Below are 11,947 nucleotides of genomic sequence, written 5' to 3' on the forward strand. Positions count from 1 at the left end.
TAGATTAGTTATTGTCGGCTGAATGTTAACTTACCGTGGGTAGATTAGTTATTGTCGGCTGATTGTGAACTTACTGGCGGGTAGATTAGTTATTGTTGGCTAAATGTTAACTTACTGACGGGTATATTAGTTATTGTCGGGTGATTGTTAACTTACTCGCGGGTAGATTAGTTATTGTCGGCTGATTCATGTGATTGTTAACTTCACGGCGGGTAGATTAGTTAATGTCGGCTGAACGTTAACTTAACGTAAGTAGATTAGTTATTGTCGGCTGAATGTTAACTTACCGGCGGGTAGATTAGTTATTGTCGGCTGAATGTTAACTTACTTACAGGTATATAAGTTATTGTCGAGTGATTGTTAACTAACTGGCGGGAAAATAAGATATTGTTGGCTGAATGTTTACTTCCCGTGGGTAGATTAGTTATTGTCGGCTGATTGTAAACTTACTGACAGGAATATTAGTTATTGTCGAGTGATTGTTAACTAACTGGCGGGTAAATAAGATATTGTCGGCTGAATGTTAACTTACCGTGGGTTGATTAGTTATTGTCGGGTGATTGTTAACTTACTGGCGGGTAAATTAGTCATTGTCGGCTGAATGTTAGCTTACTGACGGGAAGATTAGTTATTGTCGGGTGATTGTTAACTTACTGGCGTGTACATTAGTTATTGTTGGCTGATTGTTAACTTACCGTGGGTTGATTAGTTATTGTCGGGTGATTGTTAACTTACTGGCGGGTAGATTAGTTATTGTTGGCTGAATGTTAATTTACCGTGGGTAGATTAGTTATTGTCGGTTGATTGTTAACTTACTGACAGGTATATTAGTTATTGTTGAGTGATTGTTAACTAACTGGTGGGTAAATAAGTTATTGTTGGCTGAATGATAACTTCCCGTGGGTAGATTAGTTATTGTCGGCTAAATGTTAACTTACCGTGGGTTGATTAATTATTGTCGGGTGATTGTTAACTTACTGCCGGGTAAATTAGTTATTTTCGGCTGAATGCTAACTTTCCGTGGGTAGATTAGTTATTGTCGGCTGAATGTTAACTTACCGTGGGTTGATTAGTTATTGTGGGCTGAATGTTAACTTCCTGTGGGCAAATTAGTTATTGTCGGCTGATTGTATTACTGGTGGGTAAATTAGTTATTGTCGGCTGAATGTTAACTTCCCGTGTGTAGATTAGTTATTGTCGGCTGAATGTTAATTTCCTGTGTGTAGATTTGTTATTGTCGGCTGAATGTTAACTTCCTGTGGGTAAATTAGTTATTGTCGGCTGATTGTGAACTTACTGGCGGGTAGATTAGTTATTGTCAGCTAAATGTTAACTTCACGGCAGGTAGATTAGTTAATGTCGGCTGAACGTTAACTTAACGTTAGTAGATTAGTTATTGTCGGCTGAATGTTAAATTACCGTGGGTAGATTAGTTATTGTCGGCTGATCGTTTACTTACTGGCGGGTAAATTAGTTATTTTCGGCTGAATGTTAACTTCCCGTGGGTTGATTAGTTATTGCCTTGTGATTGTTAACTTACTGGCGGGAAGATTAGTTATTGTCGGCTGAATGTTAACTTACTGGCGGGTAGATTAGTTATTGTTGGCTGAATGTTAACTTACCGCGGGTAGATTAGTAATTGTCGGCTGATTGATGTGATTGTTAACTTCACGGCGGGTAGATTAGGTAACGTTGGCTGAACGTTAACTTACCGTGAGTAGATTAGTTATTGTTGGCTGATTGTAAACTTACTGACAGGTATATTAGTTATTGCCGAGTGATTGTTAACTTACTGGTTGGTAAAAAGGTTATTGTTGGCTGAATGTTAACTTCCCGTTGGTAGATTACTTATTGTCGGCTGAATGTTAACTTACCGTGGGTAGATTAGTTATTGTCGGCTGAATGTTAACTTACCGGCGGGTAGATTAGTTATTGTCGGCTGAATGTAAACCTACCGTGAGTAGATTAGTTATTGTCAGCTGAATGTTAACTTACCGTGGGTTGATTAGTTATTGTCGACTGAATGTTAACTTACTGACAGGTTAATAGTTATTGTCGGGTGATTGTTAACTTACTGGCGGGTAGATTAGTTATTGTCGGCTGATTGTAAACTTCCCGTGGGTAGATTAGTTATTGTCGGCTGAATGTTAACTTCCCGTGGGTAGATTAGTTATTGTCGGCTGAATGTTAACTTACTGGCGGGTAGATTAGTTATTGTTGGCTGAATGTTAACTTTCCGCGGGTAGATTAGTTATTGTCGGGTGAATGTTAACTTACCGTGGGTAGAGTAGTTATTGTCGGCTGATTGTTAACTTACCGGCGGGTAAATTAGTTATTGTCGGCTGAATGTAAACTTACCATGAGCAGATTAGTTATTTTCAGCTGAATGTTAACTTCCCGTGGGTAAATAAGTTATTGTCGGCTGAATGTTAACTTCCCGTGGGTAGATTAGTTATTGTCGGTTGAATGTTAACTTCCCATGGGTAGATTAGTTATTGTCGGGTGAATGTTAACTTACCGGCGGGTATATTAGTTATTGTCGGATGAATGTTAACTTACCGGCGGGTATATTAGTTATTGTCGGATGAATGTTAACTTACCGGCGGGTAGATTAGTTATTGTTGGCTGAATGTTAACTTAACGGCGGTTAGATTAGTTATTGTTGGCTGAATGTTAACTTAACGGCGGTTAGATTAGTTATTGTCGGCTGAATGTTAACTTAACGGCGGTTAGATTAGTTATTGTTGGCTGATTGTTAACTTACCGGCGGGTAGATAAGTTATTGTCGGCTGAATGTTAACTAACCGTGGGTTGATTAGTTATTGTCGGCTGATTGTTAACTTACTGACGGGTAGATTAGTTATTGTCGGGTGATTGTTAACTTACTGACGGGTAGATTAGTTATTGTCGGGTGATTGTTAACTTACTGACGGGTAGATTAGTTATTGTCGGGTGATTGTTAACTTACTGACGGGTACATTAGTTATTGTCGGGTGATTGTTAACTTACTGACGGGTACATTAGTTATTGTCGGCTGAATGTTTACTTACCGTGGGTAGATTAGTAATTGTCGGCTTAATGTTTACTTACTGGCGGGTAAATTAGTTATTGTCGGCTGAATGTTATCTCCCCTTGGGTAGATTAGTTATTGTCCGGTGATTGTTAATTTACTGGCAGGTAAATTAGTTATTGTCGGCTGAATGTTAACTTTCCGTGGGTAAATTAGTTATTGTCGGCTGAATGTTAACTTACCGTTGGTTGATTAGTTATTGTCGGGTGAATGTTAACTTACCGTGGGTAGAGTAGTTATTGTCGGCTGATTGTTAACTTACCGGCGGGTAAATTAGTTATTGTCGGCTGAATGTAAACTTACCGTGAGTAGATTAGTTATTTTCAGCTGAATGTTAACTTCCCGTGGGTAAATAAGTTATTGTCGGCTGAATGTAAACTTCCCGTGGGTAGATTTGTTATTGTCGGTTGAATGTTAACTTCCCATGGGTAGATTAGTTATTGTCGGCTGAATGTTAACTTACCGGCGGGTATATTAGTTATTGTCAGCTGAATGTTAACTTACCGGCGGGTAGATTAGTTATCGTCGGCTGAATGTTAACTTAACGGCGGTTAGATTAGTTATTGTTGGCTGATTGTTAACTTACCGGCGGGTAGATTAGTTATTGTCGGCTGCTGATTCCTTAGAATGTACACTGTGTATGTTTCCTGGACAGTTACTTTGGTGTCTGTGCAGTCGATTGTAATAACATACTGGCGCTGTGTGTCGTAGTCTAGATCGTTGTCAGCTCTCAAATAAACTGCATAATCTGCCAGATGATGAAACATATTACTTTGGTCTTTTACCAAATATTTTTATCTATGTGTTATGGTTGTTCATTAATTGAAACAGATTGTATCTTCAATTACCGTTTCTTTACCTGCTGTTCCGGAAGCATATCGTAGATATAGATCAGTGGTCGTTGGGTCAATGTTGTTGATAGAACACGTGACTGTGTCAGCCAATGAGGCGTCAGTAACCGTCAGGACTTTTAACTGAGTCTCTACAGCAATGTCTTCACTGATAGACGTTGTATCGGGAAGGTTTTGAAAAACGGGAGGCTGTCAAGAAGGAATATTTTTAATCATCAGATAAATCTTAAATAAAATGTCGTTACTTGTATATAAAACCTTATATATTATTAACGAAAGGAAAATGATTCTATTCTCACATAATTTGTAACAGTCAATGAGTACACATGTGTATCTGTGTTTCCACAGTTGTCTGTAGAGGTGAAGGTCAGTTGTGTTGTTCCGACAGGGAGTTGGTTTGTTGTTGTAAGAGCACCTGTTAAAAAATACCGGTGAAAAATTGTCAAATATGGAAAAAATTAAAATGCATACATTATCGAAGTAGCTTTCGACCTTAGTCGAGTTATTAGACAGTATCTTCTCTGTTTACAATGTCTCTCTGACAATCCAATTCAAGATTTTTATTTTTGCATCTGAAAAATACAAATGTGATACATATCAAAGCTCAAAAATATCAATATGCTTTGCAAAATATCGAATTTCCCTACAATGTGTATTCTTTTACTTTTTATTACATGTCACAAATATATATGCGTTAATCAACCAAAAACCTTTCTGAATCTAACCATAATTTACTTTTTCACGACTTTTCAGACTGATGAATTATTTGGGAAAAAAGAAAAATTGACTTATATGGCATTTTAGTGGACATGCGTTGATATCATAATGAAAATGACGCCTCACGGCCATTTGCTTTATAGTCCTTTTATATAACAATGCTTGTGTTACCTGTGACAGTATCGTAGTTGAACACTGCTGAACTACCGGCGGGGTTGGTCGCCGTCCATTGGGTGGTTAGTGTATCCAGGGTGTCGGCGTCTGTAGCGGTTACCATGGCAATCAGGGTCCCCACGGCGGTGTCGTCTGTCACGGACCTGCTCGTGGGTGATGCACCGAATGTAGGTACGTTACCTTGAAAACATATACAAATTAACTTTTAAAAAAATATCACCAATGGTTTTACACACTTTTAAATTATCATGGCTGTTTCATCGCACTCATTCGCTACATATTTTGCCATATATTATACTGCTAAACATAAACAGAAAAAAGTATGACAATATTGCGTGCTGCTAACCCGGTGATAGTCTGGCCTCGATGCTGAACTCTATGTTGTTGTCAGTGTAAGCTATAAAGGAGGAGTCGGTAGCCATGGGGCTGGTGGTGGCCGATTCCGAATATATTACGTTCTCGTCGCCACTACCCCAACCCCAGTTAGTCTTGCGATACATTGGTATTGTGGCTGCAGTGGACTTACTGGGACAAAAACAAGGTGTGTTAGACTGAAATGTTATTTTTTTGCAGTAGAAAAGGGAACATTATACAGTGCTAAGATAACCGATCTTACAATCCGACAAAGTCTCCTGGACGTACTGGAATTTGCTGGTCGGCAGGAATTGGTTCTGTTTTCTCTGCGTTTTGATCCGCCGCTATAAAACATCTCAAATATACATTGTATGATACAAAACAATCTTAATAAGCAAATAATAACATCGTTTTATCACATTCATCTTAATTGCTGATGACGTTTTATATCTTTAATATTAAAAAAGACTCACAACACCTTGAAAAAAAAAATCAAATCAGCAAGAATTGTTTCATTTTGATAGATGGCATACAGTAATGCTTAAGAGGTATACAGGTAAAGTAGGCGAGAGAAGCAGTTTTTGATGAGAAAAAATCATGATTTCAAAGCTTTGCTTCACTAAATGAAAACAAAGGCCCCAGGTGGATTCGAACTCGTAATTCACATTCAAATACTTATACCTCTGACATATGATGAACCAAACAATTAAACAATATCGCCTTCTTGTGACGTAGTGTCTTCAAAATTATAAGTGTTGATGTAGCATGGTACCTTAATTGAATTGTCATTCATTTGATATATTAGTCATTTGACAATTTTAATTCATTTAATATAACTTGCTTTTTTATATTTTTCACTTAGTAAATGTTGAAATTTTACAGTAAACTGCATGTTTTCACATTGAAGTTGCTTTTATTGCAAACAATCTGTTTTAAAAATGCCAACAATTTGTAGATAAATATAACGAAAGAAAAAACAAAAATCGTCATTAATTTTTGTTTTCTTAACACCTAAGTAACAGTTGATCACTGATTATTAAATATTTTTACCTGTGATATCATTAATTTTGGGGGTTTTAATATTCGTTGGTCATTTTTATGGGATAAAATATATTACAAATTATTACATACAATGTTACATTGAATGATATATTCGCTATTGCAAAATGTTTTAAAAGTTAGGAACAGTTTATTTATGCTTAAAATGAATAAGAATGTAGACAAATCAGTTTGAAAAAGATTTTTACTGTATATTAAACCTATAAAAATAGGGCACGAGCCTTGTTTACAAGTCAAAGAAATGTGAGCCCTGTATCTTGTTTATAACTCAACGACTGACTATCTAATTGCATTTGATCATTGGGGCAGCATTTCTAAAGCACTGTAAATAATAAAAACAGAAATAAAGAATTTGACCAAAATTGTGACGATGCCTCTTTAACATTTTACTAGTCTTTTTACACTGTGGTGTTACCATTGATAATTAAATTATTTTGTAACACTGCATCTTTCATGTTATTTTGCATTGTTTTGTGACAATTGATTACACTATCGTTGTATTAACATACTGGTGACTGTAATTGCGTTCTGGTTCACCAGCTGCCAATCTGTCCCCGACGGTCGCCAGATCTGAGCATACAATGTCCCTGTGCTGGCTCCCACATAAAACGTCCAAGAAGAAACAAAGCCACAGCAGTTGACCCTATAGTTGTTGTCTGTAGAAGACATGATAAATGTCCTTGCTGAAATAGAAAAAGACATGTTTAAGTAGTCGTCTTAGTATGACAGCTTAAAAGTACACTTTCACAACTTTAGACGGTCGTTTTGAGATGATAGAGATTCCAGTGAAACCGATTCGAGGATTTATATTTAATATGGGGGGGGGGGGGGAATTAAGGTTACAAAAAAAGATTAAACAAAAGTATTAACTGGTCCTCACCAGATTCAGGTATTTTCACTGTTTGATAAATTTTTATATTTGAAAATAAATACTAAAATTCTATGTACATGTAAATTCACCCCACCACTCATCCACCATCTTTTTTCTCTTGATTTATCATAAAAAGCAGTCTCATTGTCAGAGAATATGAATATGTGTGTATATGTATGCATTTTTATGTGTATATATTTTTCTTATGATATTTTGATTAATATGGGAAAAATTGGGGGGAAATACATATGTACATCTATTTATGTATATATGTGCAGTTCAGAATCTTCAGAAAAATATTTATAACAAAATTTACTGAATCTTCATGTTATATATCACCAAAATCTTTTTTTAAACATATATTTTCTAAAAAAATAAACAAAAAAAACACTGTAACATTGATCATTGACCTAATTAATTACCATTACGTCATTTCAAATGTCACTTGTTTTTCATTATAACAAAAAGGTCAATTTTTTCAGCTTAAACCCTAATTAAAGGCAATTGTTTTAACTAGCTGCTTGTTATGAGAAAATGAAAAAGTAAGTTAAGTCCAATTATATCAATAATCGATCACCAACCTGTTCCACTGTCTGTTCTATCCACAAAAGGGGTTTTTCCGGCATTGCTGATTCCTGCGACACATTGACCAACTACAAGAACGAAAGAACCAAGGGAAAAATCGACAATCCAAGAAAAAGTTGTATCAAAGCAAAAATTGGATATTTTATATCATTTTCAAAGAAATATGTATGCTTGCACCAACACGATTTTTTTACAACCATATGCAAAACAATATAAACAATTACGTATTCAGTGAAAAAGGTGATGGGAATTGCATTTTAAGTGCCCTACTGTTAAATATGAAGAACATTTAATAGTTTTGAGAGTAGACAAAAATGCCGTGAAATTTAGCGACGTAATCAATTTCTTTTTTTTTAAATAATATTGTTGACGGAAAATCATTTATATAATCTTTTTAAATAAATGTATGTTTTGACTTTAAGCAAAAAAGTACATGTATAACTTTTTTCTAAATTTGATTTTTTTTTTATCCTGTAAAAAGCTATATAAATAAAAATTGATTTCTTAAGAAATATTGGGATATATACTTCGTGAATGCATAAATGTAGAGTTTAAAGTTACTTGCATAATTCAAATAACTTACTTCATTATAAAAAAAATAACATCCTCGAATAATGTCATATTGCTTTAGAAATGTACGCGCTATTTTTTTTAAATAGAGCAATTTTCAAATATCTCAACTTTTTTCTTTATTCATCCTCTCTCCCTTTTTTCTGTTCTCTTTCAACTTCAAGAAATCTTATAGTTGTATATTATGATGGATCAGAGCACGTTCATTATCACTGTACGAACAAACCCTTCCATTCTAAAGTCATATGTGAAGTTTACCTATTTCTTTGACACTCCATGTCAGAACAAGAACCAAAGTAACTGTGGTTTTATACATCATCATTCCACAGAAATTGAATCCTGTAAGTAGCAATACTTTAAATCTAGTCAAGCATTACTTCAACACCACTACTTATACTAGCTAATACGGGTAAGCGAAATAGTTAAAATAGTCGATGTTCGAAAATTCATTTCCACGTATCCCCAGAGAGGCAAACAGAAATTATTGTAATGCTTCGATGTTTTTTTTCCTTAAAAAAAATACTATTGCCATCCAGCTGTGTACGGTTTTTTTTCTTTTGAGAGGTTCACCATTCAACATTCTACAACACTGTTGACAAAATGTAATAAATAAATGGCTTTTCAAGAATTTCAATTTTGTCCCGAATTCATTGCAAATAGACATATTATAAAAGTGCATGACTTTCATATTTCAATATAATCCTGTGATGACATCATTTGTTCATAAAAATTGCTAAAATTGATGGTGTACTGCAAAAGTAAAAAGACGTTTGTTAGTATCTATAATCAGTTTAGTGTCTTCCTTTGGTATTAAATAATACATGTATTTATCAAGCTGATATGATTGGAATGGACATAAATTAAAAGGGTTTTTATATAAGTCGAGGCGGGGTTTGTTTGTATATATATTTTTTTTGTGAACGGATTCACCTGTCCCAATAGACTTAACAGTCTAGAAGTTGTACTGTCTGTTTATTCAATATTATCTAAGGATTTTAAAGCAATAAAAACCGCAATTTTCAATTATTAAATTATTTAGAAATATGGTTTATGAATATTTATCTGTTGTTCACTTTACACTTGTAAAAAGGCCTTATAATTCAATTTCTGTTCGTCAATGGTTATTTCTAATCGAATTTCATTATATATGCATTGTTTACTTTTGCCAGACTTGTGGTATCATTTTTATACAATTATTTTTTTTACATTTGCTAATAGGAAAGCAACTCGGATTGTATGGAATAATGACCAATAGCTACCAAATGTAATGACTATGCTGGAATTATATGCATGTAAATATCTTTGTGGTTTATAGGCTTGCTTAAATTGGACCGAACTTTCAATGATTTTTAACAAATTGTCAGGGGACAGATATTTTCAATGTTGAAAGGAAAAAATGAAGCTAAAGTCACGAGATGGTACTGGAGGAAAAAGGCTATAAAACACACGACACAGGTATAGCCCAGATTGTTGTTGATTTGTTTATAAAAACGGAAAAATTAACAATCATTATAATGATTATATTTATTGCATGAAAATGACAGTACATTAACATGCATTGAGTATTTTAGTAGTTTTTAAAGAGACTGTATTGTGTTTCATATACTTGTTGTCATTAAAAGGTCGTATTTAGTTAAGTTTTCCTGTTGAAAGAAAATAATTATTCTTACTATATAATATCTAATCGACAATTACGATACGATACGTATTTTCACTAACTTGATGTGAATACTTGAAATCAATTTTAAAGATATATGTGGATACGAACAATGAATAACTTTCTGTTGTATTTTGTAATGGCTATAACATGTATAAAGGTAAAGATCTTTGCAGAAATAAATGTCCAATAACTCCTAACGCGAGTTATTTTGTACAATTTTTCTGCTATGTTTGATACCCCTTACCCGTATGACAGACCAAAGAAAACATCTTACTGTTCAGTACTTTCAGAAAGTAACTTTATATAGCTTGTATTTTAAGATGCCTAGTATTGTTGATTCTAATCAGCGCTTTACACACACACACACACACACACACACACAGAACCAAAGTTCTAAGTGTTCACCTAGTATTTCTTATTTACTAATATAAAAACTTAACACACTGACAAACGGGCGCCGGACAAAGAGTTAGTTATGGTCTGATTTCTGGAGAAGCGTAATTCATCAGATAAAAAAATGCATTTGTGAACTGGGAGTTGTATATTTTAAGTTATGATATCTATTTCCTAAGAGCTAGTTATAGTCTGATTCCAGGAGAAGCGTAATTCGTCAGTTAAAAAATGCAATAATGAACTGAGAAATTTTTTTCCGCAGAGGGTTACAATCTTTCAAATCGTAATATAATTGTATGATTGCAATCCGGTTCTTCAGCCAGGCGTTGAATAGATAATGGAAAATGTGCCAGCTACATTTCAGTTTGGCAATCATTTTTTAAGTAAAGTCCGACAATATCCAGTTCGGTTCCTTCCTGTACCAATACAAAAACAGGAAGCTGTAATTATGATCAGGGCACTCTTTCAAGATAATTAAATAATTAATTTATAAAGGTACAATACAACCAGCTTAGTGTCCGGAGATGTTGCCTCTTCTTGCCCCCCCCCCCCCCCCCCCTTTAACAAGTGTGTGATGATCCAAACATTTGATACAACCAACTTGGTATCGAGGGTTGTTGCCACTTCTTGACACCAACTCCCGATCCTGTGAACATTGCTTGTTTGCGGATCCAAATATTTTTAAAAAGATAGAAAAGATAGCATAAGAACATTTGCCATTATGAATGATACATTAATGACTAGTTAGAATTCATATGATCCAGTTTTCAAAACGCAGATTTGAAATTTATAACATACAGTGTATAAGTAAGTGTGTCTGCTTGTTGTCCCTCTTGTATATTTGGCTCAACTATCAAAAAACATACTAGAATATATATTCATATTAGAACCTGTCGAGGATGACGCTTTTATATTTATGGACACGCTCAAATTTACAACCAATACCAGTATCTGCTTAACCTTTACTTTCATTATGTCGTGAATAGATTTGCACTTAAGCTTAGAAAAGTTATGAATAAAAGAGCGTTAAAAAGTGTAAATGAAATATTTGTGTAACAAGATATTAATACATGTATTAATTTTGTCTTTATCAAATACGGAGCAAGTGTATTCTTTTCTTTCATTCTTTTTTGCAACTGTAATACAGAAAGACAAACACTGCCTTGATATTTGCAAATTTTTGAAGAAATCTAATGTAAATATATAGCTTGCAGTTGGTTTTGTGAGTATACAAAGATCTAGGCTCTCATTGAGATGACATGGAGAATACATTGAAAACTTTTCTTGAGTTGAGATCATTCCTTTGAAAGTCACGGCTATGAAAGGGACAGGCTATTTTTTTATACTTGCTGTTTTGGAGATGCCGAATTTTAGAGTTTAATTTAGACTTTTCTTGAACATCAAATGTAAAATCACTAATTAAAGACATTGTAAGTTATGAGATCTTATTCAAAGCGCCAACTATGCTCTGATTTCAGAAAAAGTCTAATTCATCGGTTCAGAAATACATTTGTGAACTGAGAAATGTTATTCGCAAAGGATAACACTCTTGACAAAATGATAGCATTCTTGTTTTTCGGCCATTTCTGACAGGCTGTGGAAGAGATAATGGAAATTTATTTTTACAGCCATCTTTTTTTAGT

General features: G+C 34.4%; 1 protein-coding gene across 1 annotated transcript in view; it reads right to left on the reverse strand.

Moving 5' to 3' along the window:
• The window catches only part of LOC105330984 (cadherin EGF LAG seven-pass G-type receptor 2), a 49,372-nt gene extending 42,467 nt beyond the window's left edge, over positions 1–6,905 (reverse strand). Inside the window, exons 1-7 of the mRNA XM_066077198.1 lie at positions 6,735–6,905; positions 5,429–5,510; positions 5,159–5,337; positions 4,810–4,992; positions 4,221–4,336; positions 3,930–4,110; positions 3,657–3,818 (exon numbers count right to left, since the gene is read on the reverse strand). Coding sequence (XP_065933270.1) covers positions 3,657–3,818; positions 3,930–4,110; positions 4,221–4,336; positions 4,810–4,992; positions 5,159–5,337; positions 5,429–5,510; positions 6,735–6,894 — 1,063 coding nt within the window. The 5' untranslated portion in view covers positions 6,895–6,905. The remainder of the gene's footprint in view (positions 1–3,656; positions 3,819–3,929; positions 4,111–4,220; positions 4,337–4,809; positions 4,993–5,158; positions 5,338–5,428; positions 5,511–6,734) is intronic.
• Positions 6,906–11,947: the final 5,042 nt, after the last annotated feature.

Source organism: Magallana gigas, chromosome 2 (genome assembly GCF_963853765.1).
Source record: "Magallana gigas chromosome 2, xbMagGiga1.1, whole genome shotgun sequence".
Lineage (NCBI taxonomy): Eukaryota > Metazoa > Mollusca > Bivalvia > Ostreida > Ostreidae > Magallana > Magallana gigas.